Source organism: Lutra lutra, chromosome 1 (genome assembly GCF_902655055.1).
Source record: "Lutra lutra chromosome 1, mLutLut1.2, whole genome shotgun sequence".
Taxonomy (NCBI): Eukaryota; Metazoa; Chordata; class Mammalia; order Carnivora; family Mustelidae; genus Lutra; species Lutra lutra.
In genome coordinates, this window is record NC_062278.1 from 97,245,582 (window position 1) to 97,259,571 (window position 13,990).

The following is a 13,990-nucleotide window of genomic DNA, read 5'->3' on the forward strand; positions in this document are numbered from 1 at the left end:
TGGCTGTTAATTCATATGGGACCTAACTCGTACACTCATGTACAGGCTAACATTGATAAACTTGATATTTTGTATCAAACAGTTTTTTTTTTTTTAAACAAAGCGTATTATAATTTTTTTATTAGAATGTTTTAGACATGATTAAGTCATTTTATTTTGGCCTATAATCAGCCTCCTGAGGTGTAATGAGAAATCCATTTCAATATACAAGTTTAATTTTCAGTGCTTTTTGGTAGTGGTGGTGGTGGTTTAAAATTATTACTATTTTTTTTAAGCAAGCTTCCTACCAGTGTGTGCCTGATTGTCTTAAATACTTGATTAGGCCAGCTGGTCTCTTTGGCATCTAGGTGTACTCTTGGGCCCTGACCCCAGGGGCCTTTCTCCGAGCTATCCCAGCACTATCAATTCTTTCAAATCCTAAAAGCATCCCTCATTCTGCCTTTCCCTGCTCCTCTGCTACTCAGCTTTCCCTCTTAATTAGGGTATCTGTTGTGTAATTTCTTACCTGGCATCTCAACAAAAGCCTTTGTTTTGAGAGCAGGTCCCATGGAGTTGGCCAGAGAGGCAGTAAACATTGTTACTATACTGCCTTAGCTACATTCCTTGAGGGTATTAGAAAGCCTCTGAAAAACGTGTGGACAGAGAGGTGATGGGCTCCTTCTGCTTATAGCAGGTCCCCTGTCCTAGTGTCTCCCTTCACAGCTCCCATTACGTCATCAGGATGTCTTGGGAGCAAAGGTGTCCATCTTGATTGAGTATTGTTTGAGTTTTTTATTGGTTGGAATCCCCTCATTTTATCTGCTATCCTTGGTCCCAAATTAAATGAACCTTTGGTACTCCCTGGCCTCTGAAGTTAATGTTCTCTTTGTTTCCGAAAGCCCTGTACTAATAGTACGGTCATGCTAAAGCAGGAATGGGTCAAAAGCTGTCAAGCCCATCTGGAAAGCTTGCCCTGTGAAGTACATTTATGTAACTCAGAAATCTCCTTTCTGGAAAACCAGTGAACCATTAGTTACATTCAGAGCCATTGCTCAGATCAGCTAAATCACACATGAAATTCACTTGTCTTGGATGAAGTCTTCAGAAGTCTTCTTCCAGGTCTTCTTGGAAAATTTTGTGAGACAAACGAGATTTATTACCAAGCCATTGATCTCTCCAAAAAGTTTTGTGTAATCAGAATCAAGTGGTTGATGAAAGCTTATTTTCATAAGTTTTCATTGTTAAACATTATTATTTCTAAGACGCATCTAAAAATTGGTTTGAATTAGAGAACCAGAATTCAACATGCACTAATTTTTTTCTTCCATGAGGAGAGAAAAATTCCAGTAAGGGAAGCAGTTAAATACTATATATGTCCACGAGATGTTTGTTGATAATATATACGACACTTTTTCTTTCTGCTGTTTTCTTTAGGTGATTGAAGACAATACTGGAGTCCGCCGGGTGGTGGTCACACCGCAGTCTCCTGAGTGTTACCCCGCAAGCTATCCCTCAGCCATGTCTCCAACCCACCACCTGCCCCCCTACCTGACTCACCACCCCCATTTTATTCATAACTCACACACGGCTTACTACCCACCTGTTACTGGACCTGGAGATATGCCGCCTCAGTTTTTTCCTCAGCACCATATTCCCCCTACAATATACGGCGAGCAAGGTGAGTAGATTATTGCTGTCATTGGGAGCTGTTGAAACTGGTTACAACTCGGAAGTAGCTTAGGAGAACCATGGAGCCTTTGTTTCTCCTGCAGTGAGCCTAGTAGGGGATCTACTGGCTGTAGAAAGCTCACAAGAAATTCCTAGCTTCCTTTGTCTTGAAGCGCATCTTGCAAAGATTCCTTTGTGGGTTTCAGCTCTTTGTGTTTTCCAAGATTCTGCCCCCTGTTCTAGCCACTGCAAAAAGAGAAGGGAGTGGGATAGCTACTTCTTACCGTAGTAAGAAGTGAGTGATGTAGCATTATGTTCCTGTGTCCCATTTTCATATTTTTCTGTGACAGTGGCCTGAGATGGAACTGTGTGGGACATTGTTGCCTAGGCATCCATATGGCCTAGCAGCAGAAGGAAAATTAAGTGTTTTGTGCCCAGTTGCACAAAAGGCAACTACGTGGCTTCCTACTAACACACTGTGTAAGGCACTCTTCATCAAGCAATTAGCCAGTCACCAAGGCTTTTAGTCATTAAGCTTAGACCAAATCAGAAAACTCAGATAGAGGACTCAGTTTCCCAGATGCCCTGTGTTGACAATCTTAGTAGAACTCAGAATCTCCTCTATAGGGTCCTCTTGAAGCCTGTTTTTACTTCAACCAATTTCACTGTTCAGTAGCCAAGTACTCACCTCAACATGAAAGAGTCTCAGACATTATGTCTTTCTAGTTTGGGCCTTGGTGTTGGTTGAGTCTAAAGCCTTTTTCTATCAAAATGGATACTAAGAAACCAGATACGTGAGGGTAAAAAATCAGACTTTCTTTTTTTTTTTTTTTTTTTTAAAGATTTTATTTATTTGGCAGAGAGAGAGAGAGCACAGTCAGGGGAAGCAGCAGAGGGAGAGGGAAGAGATAAGCAGGCTCCCCACTGAGCAGGGAGCTCAAAGCCGCACTCCATCCCAGGACCCCGAGATCATGACCTGAGCTGAAGGCAGATGCTTAACCAACTAAGCCACCCAGGTGTCCCCCCAAAATCAGACTTTAATAGCTAAGATGTCTAAAGCTTTGCAAAGTGATTTTCTTATATGAATTGAAGCATTTTATCACTTCAAACATTTCTTTCTATTGGTTCGAATACGAGAATTCCTGCTGTATAGCAGGAATAGCAACTTACTGTAAACTTCACTTATCAATTATGTATGTATATATATTTTTCCCCCTGTATGCTTAACTCATATCGCAATTTTTTTTCCTAACAAAATAAAAATTTGAGATGGTTATTTTAAGTGGAACATCCTCTTCCAACTTAGGGATAGAATTTGAGTTTGTTGTTTTGGTTTTTTGTTTGTTTTAGTAGTTAAAAATTTAGTACTTAGAAATACAAAATTCAGAAGAATCAAGCGCTATCATAGCAGGGCATGGAGAAATGATGGCATTGATAACTTTGTATTGATAAAATCTTCCTGCCTAATGACTTAACCCCCCCAGAGTGAGGAAATGCCATGAAAGCATTTGGATAAAATCTGAAAAAAAATAATTAACTGTCATTTTTAAGAAAGTATTCCGTGCTTTGACACAAGGCACATGAAATATTTGATTATTGTCAGAGTTTTCTGATATGGTCTGAGCTTAATGACTAAAAGCCTTGGCGACTGGCTAATTGCTTGATGAAGAGTGCCTTACACAGTGTGTTAGTAGGAAGCCACGTAGTTACCTTTTGTAAATGATGTCCTCTTCAATTTTAGACAGCAGTAGATTTAAATGGTCATTAGAATTAAGAAGAAAAGTGTTTTTCTTTCAGAGGGTATTTTAGTTTATTTTCATTGTAATAACATGGTGTAATAATGTAAAAATGAAAGTGCCTCATTGGTTTCAAATTAAAGAAAGCAAAAAACAAAATCCTTTTGTTTTATAGTTAAAAAGCCCTATATATATCCCTTACCTTACTTCCCGGTGTACATATCTAAAACATTTAATTTCCTATACCGGAGGAGTAAAGTTTCAACATGTTTTAAAAGATTATTATATTAGTGTCCATGGTGAATATCTTAAATTTCAAGTATAATGCATTGTGATATTTAAAACAATTAATATCCTTTTGTATATTTGGGTATGATTTAATTGGACATAGGCTCTTAGAACAAGAGAGGGATCATGAGCCTGGGGTTGGGGGCGGGCAAAGAGAAGGACTCGCAAGCAGACTCCCGTCTGAGTCAGGAGCTGATGTGGGGCTCTATCTCTTGACCCTGAGATCATAACTCGAGAGCCGAAATCAAGAGTCTGATGCTTAACCAGCTGAGCCACCCAGGCACCCTGGGCATAGGCTCTGAATCAAATTGCATTTGTGTTTTCACATTCTTTAGTGCAGTTTGGTTACCTTGTGAAGATTTGCTTTTTAAAGATCTTCTCTAAGCTATATGAACAGAAAGAAAAGTGGAGCTTTACCATTGATCAGTTGAAAGGTCAGTTATGTTAAGTAAGGGGAATGTGCATTCCTGGTATGCTTAAAACAGGCCCCATTTAGGTCTCTTGTCCAGAGACAGGATAGGAATGCTACCTTTTCACTCTCAGAAGTATTCAGCTTGGAATGCTAACTTACTTGGTCATTCTATGCGTATGGGGGCCCTTTTTTCTTATTAACACTTAAGGACCCAATCTCTGTGTTATATATTGTCATTTTTATTGATGTCTAAATACAATTTTTAATTGATTTTAACATCTTTTAATTTAAAATAAATGTTTTCCCCTAAGATCAGAAATTGTTTTGTAAGCTCCCATTGTTTTTTTTTGGAGCCACTTAAAAATCTACATAATAGGGACTCCTGAACGGCTCAGTCGCTTAAGTGTCTGCCTTTGGCTCAGTTCAGGATCCGAGGATCCTGGGATCCAGTCCTGCATTGGGCTTCCTGCTCAGCTGGAGGTCTGCTTCTCCCTCTCTTCCTCCACCTACTTGTGCTCCCTCCTTCTCTCTCTCTCTCATAAATCTTAAAAAAAAAAAAAAAAAATTCTACATAATGAAGCCAGGTGACATTCTACTAGTCAGTTTATCTTGCCTCTAGATTACTCCAAAATAGACGCTTGAGACCACAGCTTACTACGTGAGGCACCAGGTTGCAGAGATGGCTTATGTTTACTCCTGCTGTTTCTCTTTGAACATTTCCCCTGATTCTGTGAGCTTTGATTATTTTTAGTTAAATTTTTCATCTCATCATGTTATTAAGTTTTATTCAGAAGTTGGCTTTTTTCACATGCCATAAACAACTCCTTAGATTCTGGTTGTTATACACTTTTCACTTGATCTTAGCCAAAAGGCCGAGAAGCGATATGTTATACACTTTTCAGAAGAAATGCTATTTTGTTTATAACGATGAGTATGGTTTTAAGTGTCTTGATTCTAAGGACACGTTTATGGGGCTGTTTTGTTTTTTTCTGATTTGTTTTCGATATATTGTGGTTAAAAAACATTTGACAGTGATTTTTGACAACAAAATCAAATTTATATATAAATTCAACTAGAATATGAACTCTTCAGGGACAGTAACCTTGTCTTCAGTATTTTCCATAATTTTTGGAACATTCATGAAAATGCACTACAGTTGTTTTATTTGTTCTTTCACACAATACAGTTTTTAATGATCATTCTTCAGTTGGTTCAAAATGAATGGGAACAATTTAAACATGTATTCTATATATATGTAAAATTAAAAATATTTAGTAGTTTTTTAAACTCCTTCTTCAGGAGCCAGGTCTTTTGACCATTTAAAATTTTTTACTGAAAATGTAGACTGGGGTGCCTGGATGGCTCAGTTGGTTAAGTTTCTGCCTTCTGCTCAGGTGACATTCCAGGGTCCTGGGATGTCTCCTGCATGGGGCTCCCTGCTCAGCAGAGTCTGCTTCTCCCTCTGCCTGCCACTCCCTCTGCTTGTGCTTGCACACTCTTTCTCTGACAAGTAAATAAAACAAAACAAAACTAACTAAATACATACATAAAATGTAGACTGAGTGTGTGTTTGTCATAATCCTCCGTTTCAGAAATCATACCGCTCTATGGAATGTCAAGCTACATTACCCGGGAAGACCAGTACAGCAAGCCTCCGCACAAAAAACTGAAAGACCGCCAGATTGACCGCCAGAACCGCCTCAACAGTCCCCCGTCTTCTATCTACAAAAGCAACTGCACACCCGTGTACAACGGCTATGGGAAGGGCCACAGCGCTGGAGGCAGTGGAGGCAGTGGAGGCAGCGGGGGCGGCCCAGGAATTAAGAAAACGGAGCGGCGGGCCAGGAGCAGTCCAAAGTCGACTGATTCTGATTTGCAAGGTAATGGGCAGAGATGTTTGCTGTAAGGAGTGATCCATGGAGCCGGACATCCTCAAAGAAACATCTTATACCTAACAGTGTTATTTCACGGCCACTGGTCTTATAGGGATGGCTGGTTAGACCTCCTGATCGTTTTCCGAGGAAGAGCTGAATATTGTATCCTCTATTTTTATTAATAGTTTATGGCAGAAATATCCTTGGGTCACAAGTGCCATGTGACGTTTTACATAAGCTCAAAAACAAGTATCCGAGCGAGTGGCTTTTCACATTAGCCCACTTCCTGTTGTTTTCACTCCAAATAGACAGGCAGGGAGGAGATCCAAAGAGTCTTTCTAAGAAGTACAGGGCTAGTTTAACAGTGAGAATAATTACACCTCATCAAACCAGATGTAATTACTTGGTTCTGTAGTGAAATGTATCATTGTGGAATAGGAATATATTTCTGCTTACTTTCAGGCATCAGTTCTTGCTTAACGCCACCTTTACATTCTGACTGAAGTATTCATTGCTCAAGACTGAGGTGAAAGAAATATGGTCACCGTATATGAGACATCAGCTCCAAAGGGCATGTGCTTTTTTGTAGATGAGTCTTATGGCTATAGATTGGTTAATTTGGGGAAGCAGGTATATGTACTTTAAGGTTTTTTTTTTTTTTTAAAGATTTTATTTACTTATTTTACAGAGATCACAAGTAGGCAGAGAGACAGGTGGAAGGGGGGTGTGGGGGGTGGGCGGAAGCAGGCTCCCTGCTGAGCAGAGAGCCCGAAGTGGGCCTTGATCCCAGGACCTTGGGATCATGACCTGAGCCGAAGGCAGAGGCTTTAACCCACTGAGCCACCCAGGCGCCCCTTAAATCAAGTTTTTAGCCAAGATTTAGAAACTGCCTATTTCAATGCCATCGGAGTTAAAAACAGCCTTTTGATACAGGCGTGTGGAGAAGGCTGACTTAATTGAAGTAGAATAAGGTAACATTTTGAAAAGCGAGGTGAGTTTACAAATATAAATATATAAAGACATGAGCGTCTAGAAAAGACAGGATAAGACGTGTTTATAGCAGTCATACTCCTTTGTCTTATCAGACCTCATCCAGATAGGAACAGGGACTGTGTATGTGAGATGTGTTTGTGAATGACAGAGACAGAAGTTGTTTTATGTTTGATTGCGTAGAGAAGACTGGACTCTTTTGGAGCTGAGGAAACTGAGGTAGAACCAGCCATTGGCTTCAGCCTTTCCCCCCACTTTATTTATGAGTGAATTGTAGCATTAAAAAGAGGAATAGCAAGATACAGTCAAAAGTGACCAGAAATTTCTCTGAGTAAAATGTGTTATAGATTCCTTTAATTTTGTTCCTTATCCTTTTCTATATTTTTCCAAGTTCTTATTATATAAAGTGTAAACAAGTATATAAAAGAGACCCAAAGTTTAAGAGACCTTTAAGTAGTTTTTTAGGTATTAGTGCTATTTTTGCTATTTTTTAACGTTATTTTTAGTCAACTGGTAATACAGACTCTCAGTTTGAAATTAGATTACTAGCAATGTTAGACTTTTTAACAATGGGTATGAAAAGGAGTTCACATCAAAAAATTAGAAATTAGTTTTTCTAAGGAGAATTTTAGTTTGTATAAAAGAGAAAAGAAATGTAGAAGCAGTTTTCAGAGAGCTTAATGAGGTTTGAACTACCTTGATTATTTGATTTATTCTCTATTACTGTCTGTCTTGCACCAACAAAGATTTCAGACAGATGACATAGATATGTATAATAGCGTCAGAATAAATCTAAGGAGCAGAGAGATAAAGGAAGGAAATTAAGATGAATCAGGGTCAAAGTTAGCAAATAAAACTAAGGTAATTATGGATTAAGTATAACAAAAACAAGTATCTTTCTTATCCGTATAGTGATTCTATATTACATGTCTAAATGTGTAAGCTGCTTTATTTTTTAATATACTCACAGCTTTAAGAGACGATAGGGATTTGCACTGAAATCTGTACTGAAATGTTTGCTAACATCTATATATTTACAAACATTTTGGCCTCTTATGTAATGAATGAGAGTATAATTATTTTGAGCACCTTAAGCTCTTCACTGTTGTGTAGGAAACATGATTATGATAATGGTGATGGCGAATCTGATAGTAACTGTGAGATCACTCCTGTGCACTTATAGGAGTGTGTGTGTTTTGCCATGAAAAAATAGAAAAAATTGAATATCTCTGCTTTAGTCTGAACTCGGTCTATTGCTCCTTTTCTCATTGCATTATTTACCTCCTCAAAACCACTCAAAGTTTAGTTCTCCACGTGGTTGAGCCACGAAATAAAGAATCAGAGTATTATGGTTTCTGCCTCCTGTCAATAAGGATCTGAGGGGTTTACATGTTGGATTTAAAAACGAAGTATTCATTTTCCTAAATGAAGACTTAGATCCTGACAAAAAATCTACACACAAGTGTTTATAGCAGCTGTATTCATAATTACCAAAACTTGGAAGCAATCTAGATGTCCTCCAGTAAGTAAACAAGCTGTGCTATATGCAGACAATGGAATATTACCCAGTGTTGTTAAAGTAAAAAAGGGGTAAAACCACCTTAAATGCATATTACTGAATGGAACATGCCAATCTGAAACAACCACGTTCCAATGAGGTAAACAACCTGTGTTCTGAAAACTAAGACATTGTTGAAAGGATTTGAAGAGGACACAGACAAATGGAAAGATATTCTATGCTCATGGATTAGAAGAATTAATATTGTTAAAATGTCCATACTATCCAAAGCAGTCTACAGATTAGTGCAATCCCTATCAAAATACCAATAACATTTTTCACAGAAACCAGAATGAATGATTCAAACATTCGTGTGGAACCACAAAAGACCTCGAATAGTCAGAACAGTCTTGAGAAAGGACAACAAAGTTGAATATATCACCATCCCAGATTTCAAGATATACTGCAGTGCTGGAGCAATCAAAACAATCTGGTACTGGCAGGAAAACAGATACATAGATTAGTGCAACAGAATAGTGCAAAGGTAAACCCATGGTTATATGGTCAATTAATCCATGACAAAAAAGGTGAGAATATACATGAGGAAAAGATAGTCTGTTTTATAAATGTGACTGGGCAAACCGGATAGGATGAAGCTGGACCACTTTCTTAGACCCTACACAAAAATAAATTCACAATGGATTAAAGACTTAAATGTGAGACTCAGAATCTTAATACTCTTAAAAGAAGACATAGGCAATAATCTGTTGGACAGATTTGGGCCTTAGCATATTTATGGACATGTCTCCTTAGGCAAGAGAAAAAAGAAACAAAAATGAACGATTGGGACTACACAAAAATAAAGAGCTTTTGCTCTTTATTTACCCAGAGAAAACCACTAATTCAAATGAAATGAAATGAAAAGGCCGTTTACTGAATAGGAGAAGACATTTGCAAGTGATACGTCCAGTAAAGGGATGATCTCCAAAATATATAAAGAACTTCTACAACTCAACACCAAGAAAAGATCTAATGGTAGAGGACCTGAATGGACATTTTTCCAGAAAAGACATACAGATGGCCAAAAGGCACATGAACAGATGCTCATAATTATTAATCATCAGGAAAATACAAATCAGAACCATGAGATGTCACATCATCCCGGTCAGAATGGCTAGTATCAAAAAGACAAGAAATAACAAGTGTTGGCGAGGAGGTAGAGAAAAGGGAGCCTCATGCACTGTTAGTGGAAATATAAACTGGTGTAGCCACTACGGAAAACAATATGGAGGTTCCTCAGAAAATTAAAACTGTAACTACCATATGATCTAGTGATTTCACTTGGGTTATTTACCCAAAGAAAAACACTAATTCAAAAAGATATGCACCCCTGTATTTATTGCAGTATTATTGACATTAGCCAAGATACGGAAGCAACCCAGATATCCACTGATAGAGGTGTGAGTAGAGAAATCTAAAGAAGAGTGATATATGTATATAAAATGGAATATTATTCAGCCATAAAAAAGAATGAGATCTTGCCACTTGCAACAATATGGATGGACCTATAGAGTGGGTATTATGCTAAGTGAAATAAGTCAGACAGAGAAAGACAAATCACCATTTGATTTTACTTATATGTGAAATCTAAAAACCAAAAAATAGACTCTTAAATACAGAGAACAAACTAGTGGTTGCCAGAGGGAAGGGGAGGGGATGGACAAAATAGGTAAAGAGGATTAGGATTATACTTCCAGCTGTAAATATTTTCAAAGAAGAGAACCACAAATGAATCAGATATTGTTTAAAAATATAATAAAATATAAAAGAGTGCTCGCTTCGGCAGCACATATACTAAAATATAAAAGAAGAAGCAGATGAGTCAATGTACAAACAAGAAGAGAATTGAATAAAATATAGTAGATTGAATGAAATAACCTACAAAAATCCCAGAATAGATCCATGAACCTCACTTTCAGATCTACTAAATCAGAATCTGTTCACTTGATCTGGCTTCATGTTTTCTTGTTTGTTTGTTTTATCAGTCCTCCACTGGGAATGATGTCAGCCAAAATAAAGAACTACTATCTTAGAATTAAGGATGGCTACAATACGTGTGGTTCACTAAGTTGTGTACAGTAAGAAATAGGAACTTTAATTCTCCATTTTTACCTCCTAGAACTATTTTGGGCACATAGTAGGTACACAGCAAATATTTGTGGAATGAATTGTGTATTCTTTTTTTTTTTTTTTAAAGATTTTTATTATTTATTTGACAGAGATAGATCACAAGTAGGCAGAGAGGCAGGCAGAGAGAGAGAGGGAGAAGCAGGCTCCCTGCTGAGCAGAGAGCCCTATGCGGGGCTCAATCCCAGGACCCTGAGATCATGACCTGAGCCAAAGTTAGAGGCTTAACCCACTGAGCCACCCAGGCACCCCTGAAATTGTGTATTCTTAATTGGTTTGTTTTCTAGAACAGGTCTTCCATTTGAACATATGTAGCTGTTTGGTGTTTACTCTTCCTAGGAAGAGTTCTTTACCCTTAGGGAGACTGCTCTGCAGCCAGCCCCTCCTTTCATTTACTGTTACCTTCAGGAAAACAGCTTAGGGAGGATAGAGTTCCATTGTACCCTCTAAGGAATGTTGGCTCATGTTTCTTTGTACTACCTGGAGTTTAATGGTGTGTTGGGGGCACAGAATGGTTCGGATTTTGTTAGCAGGCTTCCTTGGCTTAGAATTGATCTGGCTTTGTCACTTGCTAACTATTTGCTTTTAGTATTCTCTGAACCTGGGTATCATCTGTAAAATGGGTATTGTAATTCTCTTTATTAAATATTAAAAGTAGCCTAGTTCAGTTCTTAACACCTCAGGATAACGTTCCCCCTTTCTACTTGAATATTTTTGCTCTCTCCCTCGTGTCATCTTAGGATCACCTTTCATCCAGGACAACCCCCTCTCTAAACCGGTGTCTCTCTATCCTCCTATGCAGTGACCCTCCTTCCTCCCTTCTGACGCTCTTCCTTCCTGCAGCTCCTTCCCCTGTAAGCTAGAAGTGCCTTCCTTCTGCTCAGACCGCCTTACACTTTGACAGCTATACCTTGCGTTCCTAGACATGTGTATACTTTGCTAAATGATCGTGACACTCAGTCTAGACACTGTCTGTCACCACACAAAGTGACCAAAAAATTTTTCTTTTGATGAGAACTTTTGAGATTCACTTTCTTAGCAACTTTCAGATTTACAGTACAACATTCTTTCTTTTTTTTTTTTTTTTTTTAAGATTTTATTTATTTATTTGACAGACAGAGACCACAGGTAGGCAGAGAGGCAGTCAGAGAGAGGAGGAAGCAGGTTCCCCGCTGAGCAGAGAGCCCGATGCGGGGCTCGATCCCAGGACCCCTGGACCACGACCCGAGCCGAAGGCAGAGGCTTTAACCCACTGAGCCACCCAGGCGCCCCAACAGTACAACATTCTTGACTATGGTCCCCGTGCGGCACACTACCTCCCTGTGACTTACTGTTTATAACTGGAGGTCTGTGCATCTACATCCCCTTCTCCTGTTTCCCCCATCAACTAACCCCCTTCCTCTCTGGCAGCTGCCAGTCTTTCCCCTGTATCTGTTTGGTTTTATTTGTTCATTTGTTTGTTTAGATTCCACATGTAAGTAAAATCATACTGTATTTATTTGTGTTCCTCTGTCTGACTTCTTTCAGTTAGCATAGTACCTTCTAGGGACGTCCATGTTGTTGCGGATGGCCAGATTTCCTTCTTTTTTATGGCTGAGTAATATTCGTGTGTGTGTGTGTGTGTGTGTGTGTGTGTGTGTGTGTACGTACGTGTACACACCATCTATTTTCAGTTCATCTGTCAGAGATCACTTAGGTTGCTTCCTTGTAACGACTACTATAAATAATGGTTCAGCGAACTCAGGGCTGCATATATCTTTTCAAATTAGTGTTTTTGTTTTCTTTGGATGAGTACTCCATAGTGGAATTGCTGAATCCTGTGGTATGGCAAAATGTGTTCTCATCTGCAGAATACTGCCCAGGGGATGGGTCTCGAGACTGTTCTGTGGCCAAGGCCCAGTTAAAATTGTCCTGTTGTCTTTCATCACGGAGACTGAAGAACTTACTGTTGTGTGTCCCTGAGTGAGAGGGAAGTTTCATTCTTTCCCTTTTAGCCTCAATTAGAACCAAAGCATATGATATTAAGGAAGTTACCCAGCAGTTCCAGGTTTGAGACTGAAATCCCGCAATTTTCGTCTGAGTGGTAGTCCCATTATTCTATATCCTCAGAAAGGAGAAAAAGGGTATCTACTAGGCTATTTCCGAAAGGATTACGTGAATCCAGAGTGAAAAAGAAAAACTTCAGTGAGGAGCCACTGTCTGATAATACGAAAAAGACCTAGCAGGCCCTTAATAATTAATGGGTGTGTGTGTCTGTGTCTATGTCTGGGATGGGACAAGGACAGGAAGAGAGTACGTCAGACATGCTAACTCACAGTCTCCACTTTGTGTGTGAAGGTGTGGCGTGTGTGCAGTTGCCTTTCCCTCATCTGTAGGTTTATCCCAGCAATGAAGATGTCTTTCTCACTCATTACTTGTACATTTTAAAACCTTAGTGGAACTGTTAAGATACAATAGTATATGTTTTGGGATTGTGTGATAAACAAGTCATGTCACTAGGCCTCAGGTTTCCTTTAGTAAGATGAACAGGTGAATTGGGGTCAGTGATTTTCAAAATCTTACCCATGAGTAGATCCTCCTTTTTCAAACACTCTTGTGTCGATCCCAATTAAATGCAGATCCTTATTCCCATGCCACCATTATAAGCATTCGTGTGTGTGCATACACACAGACACACACACACACACACACACACACACACACACACACATTCTGAAAGCAGACAGAGCTGGTACTGCTGTGGTTGGAGCGGGGAACCCGGGTCCTTGTTAGCGTCCACAAGGCTTTCCCAGAGCTGAGGCTCCTCTAGACCCCAGCTCCTTGGTCTCAGACCCGCAGCTTCACTGCAACAGAGGGGCTTGTGAGATCTGTGTAAACTCATGATCTTTCCCAGCCTTCAACAACCTGTGGAGCTGGGGCCCAGCCGTATCGGTTTCCCTCCGCTCTCTGGGTGGGGAGTAGGCACAGTAACACTTGAGAGCCTCTGGCCCTTTGACTGCCCAGCAATTTTTAACTGCGTTTTTAATGGACATTAAGGAGGGCACGGGATGTAATGAGCACTGGGTGTTTTATAAGACTGATGAATCACTGACCTCTCCCTCTACAACTAATAACACATTATATGTCAACTAATTGAATTTAAATTGAAAAAATAAAATAAGACGGAGAGACTCTGGGAGGCATTCAGTTAAAACAGTTGATTTAATTGAGGCATATTCCTTTCGTAGTGTATTGATATAATGATAAGCATGTACTATTGGTGGAAGAGTTCCAGTTGTGTCACTAATATATAGGTAGAGCTGATGTGAAGGATTCTAGAACTTTCTGTGCCACGTGGGAAAGACTTGGAACAAAATGG

General features: G+C 39.3%; 1 protein-coding gene across 2 annotated transcripts in view; it reads left to right on the forward strand.

Moving 5' to 3' along the window:
* The window catches only part of FNDC3B (fibronectin type III domain containing 3B), a 348,128-nt gene that overhangs the window by 205,171 nt on the left and 128,967 nt on the right, over positions 1-13,990 (forward strand). For both annotated transcript variants that reach the window (XM_047730593.1, XM_047730603.1), the window contains exons 5-6: positions 1,414-1,657; positions 5,676-5,963. In XM_047730593.1, the coding sequence (XP_047586549.1) occupies positions 1,414-1,657; positions 5,676-5,963 (532 nt within the window). The remainder of the gene's footprint in view (positions 1-1,413; positions 1,658-5,675; positions 5,964-13,990) is intronic.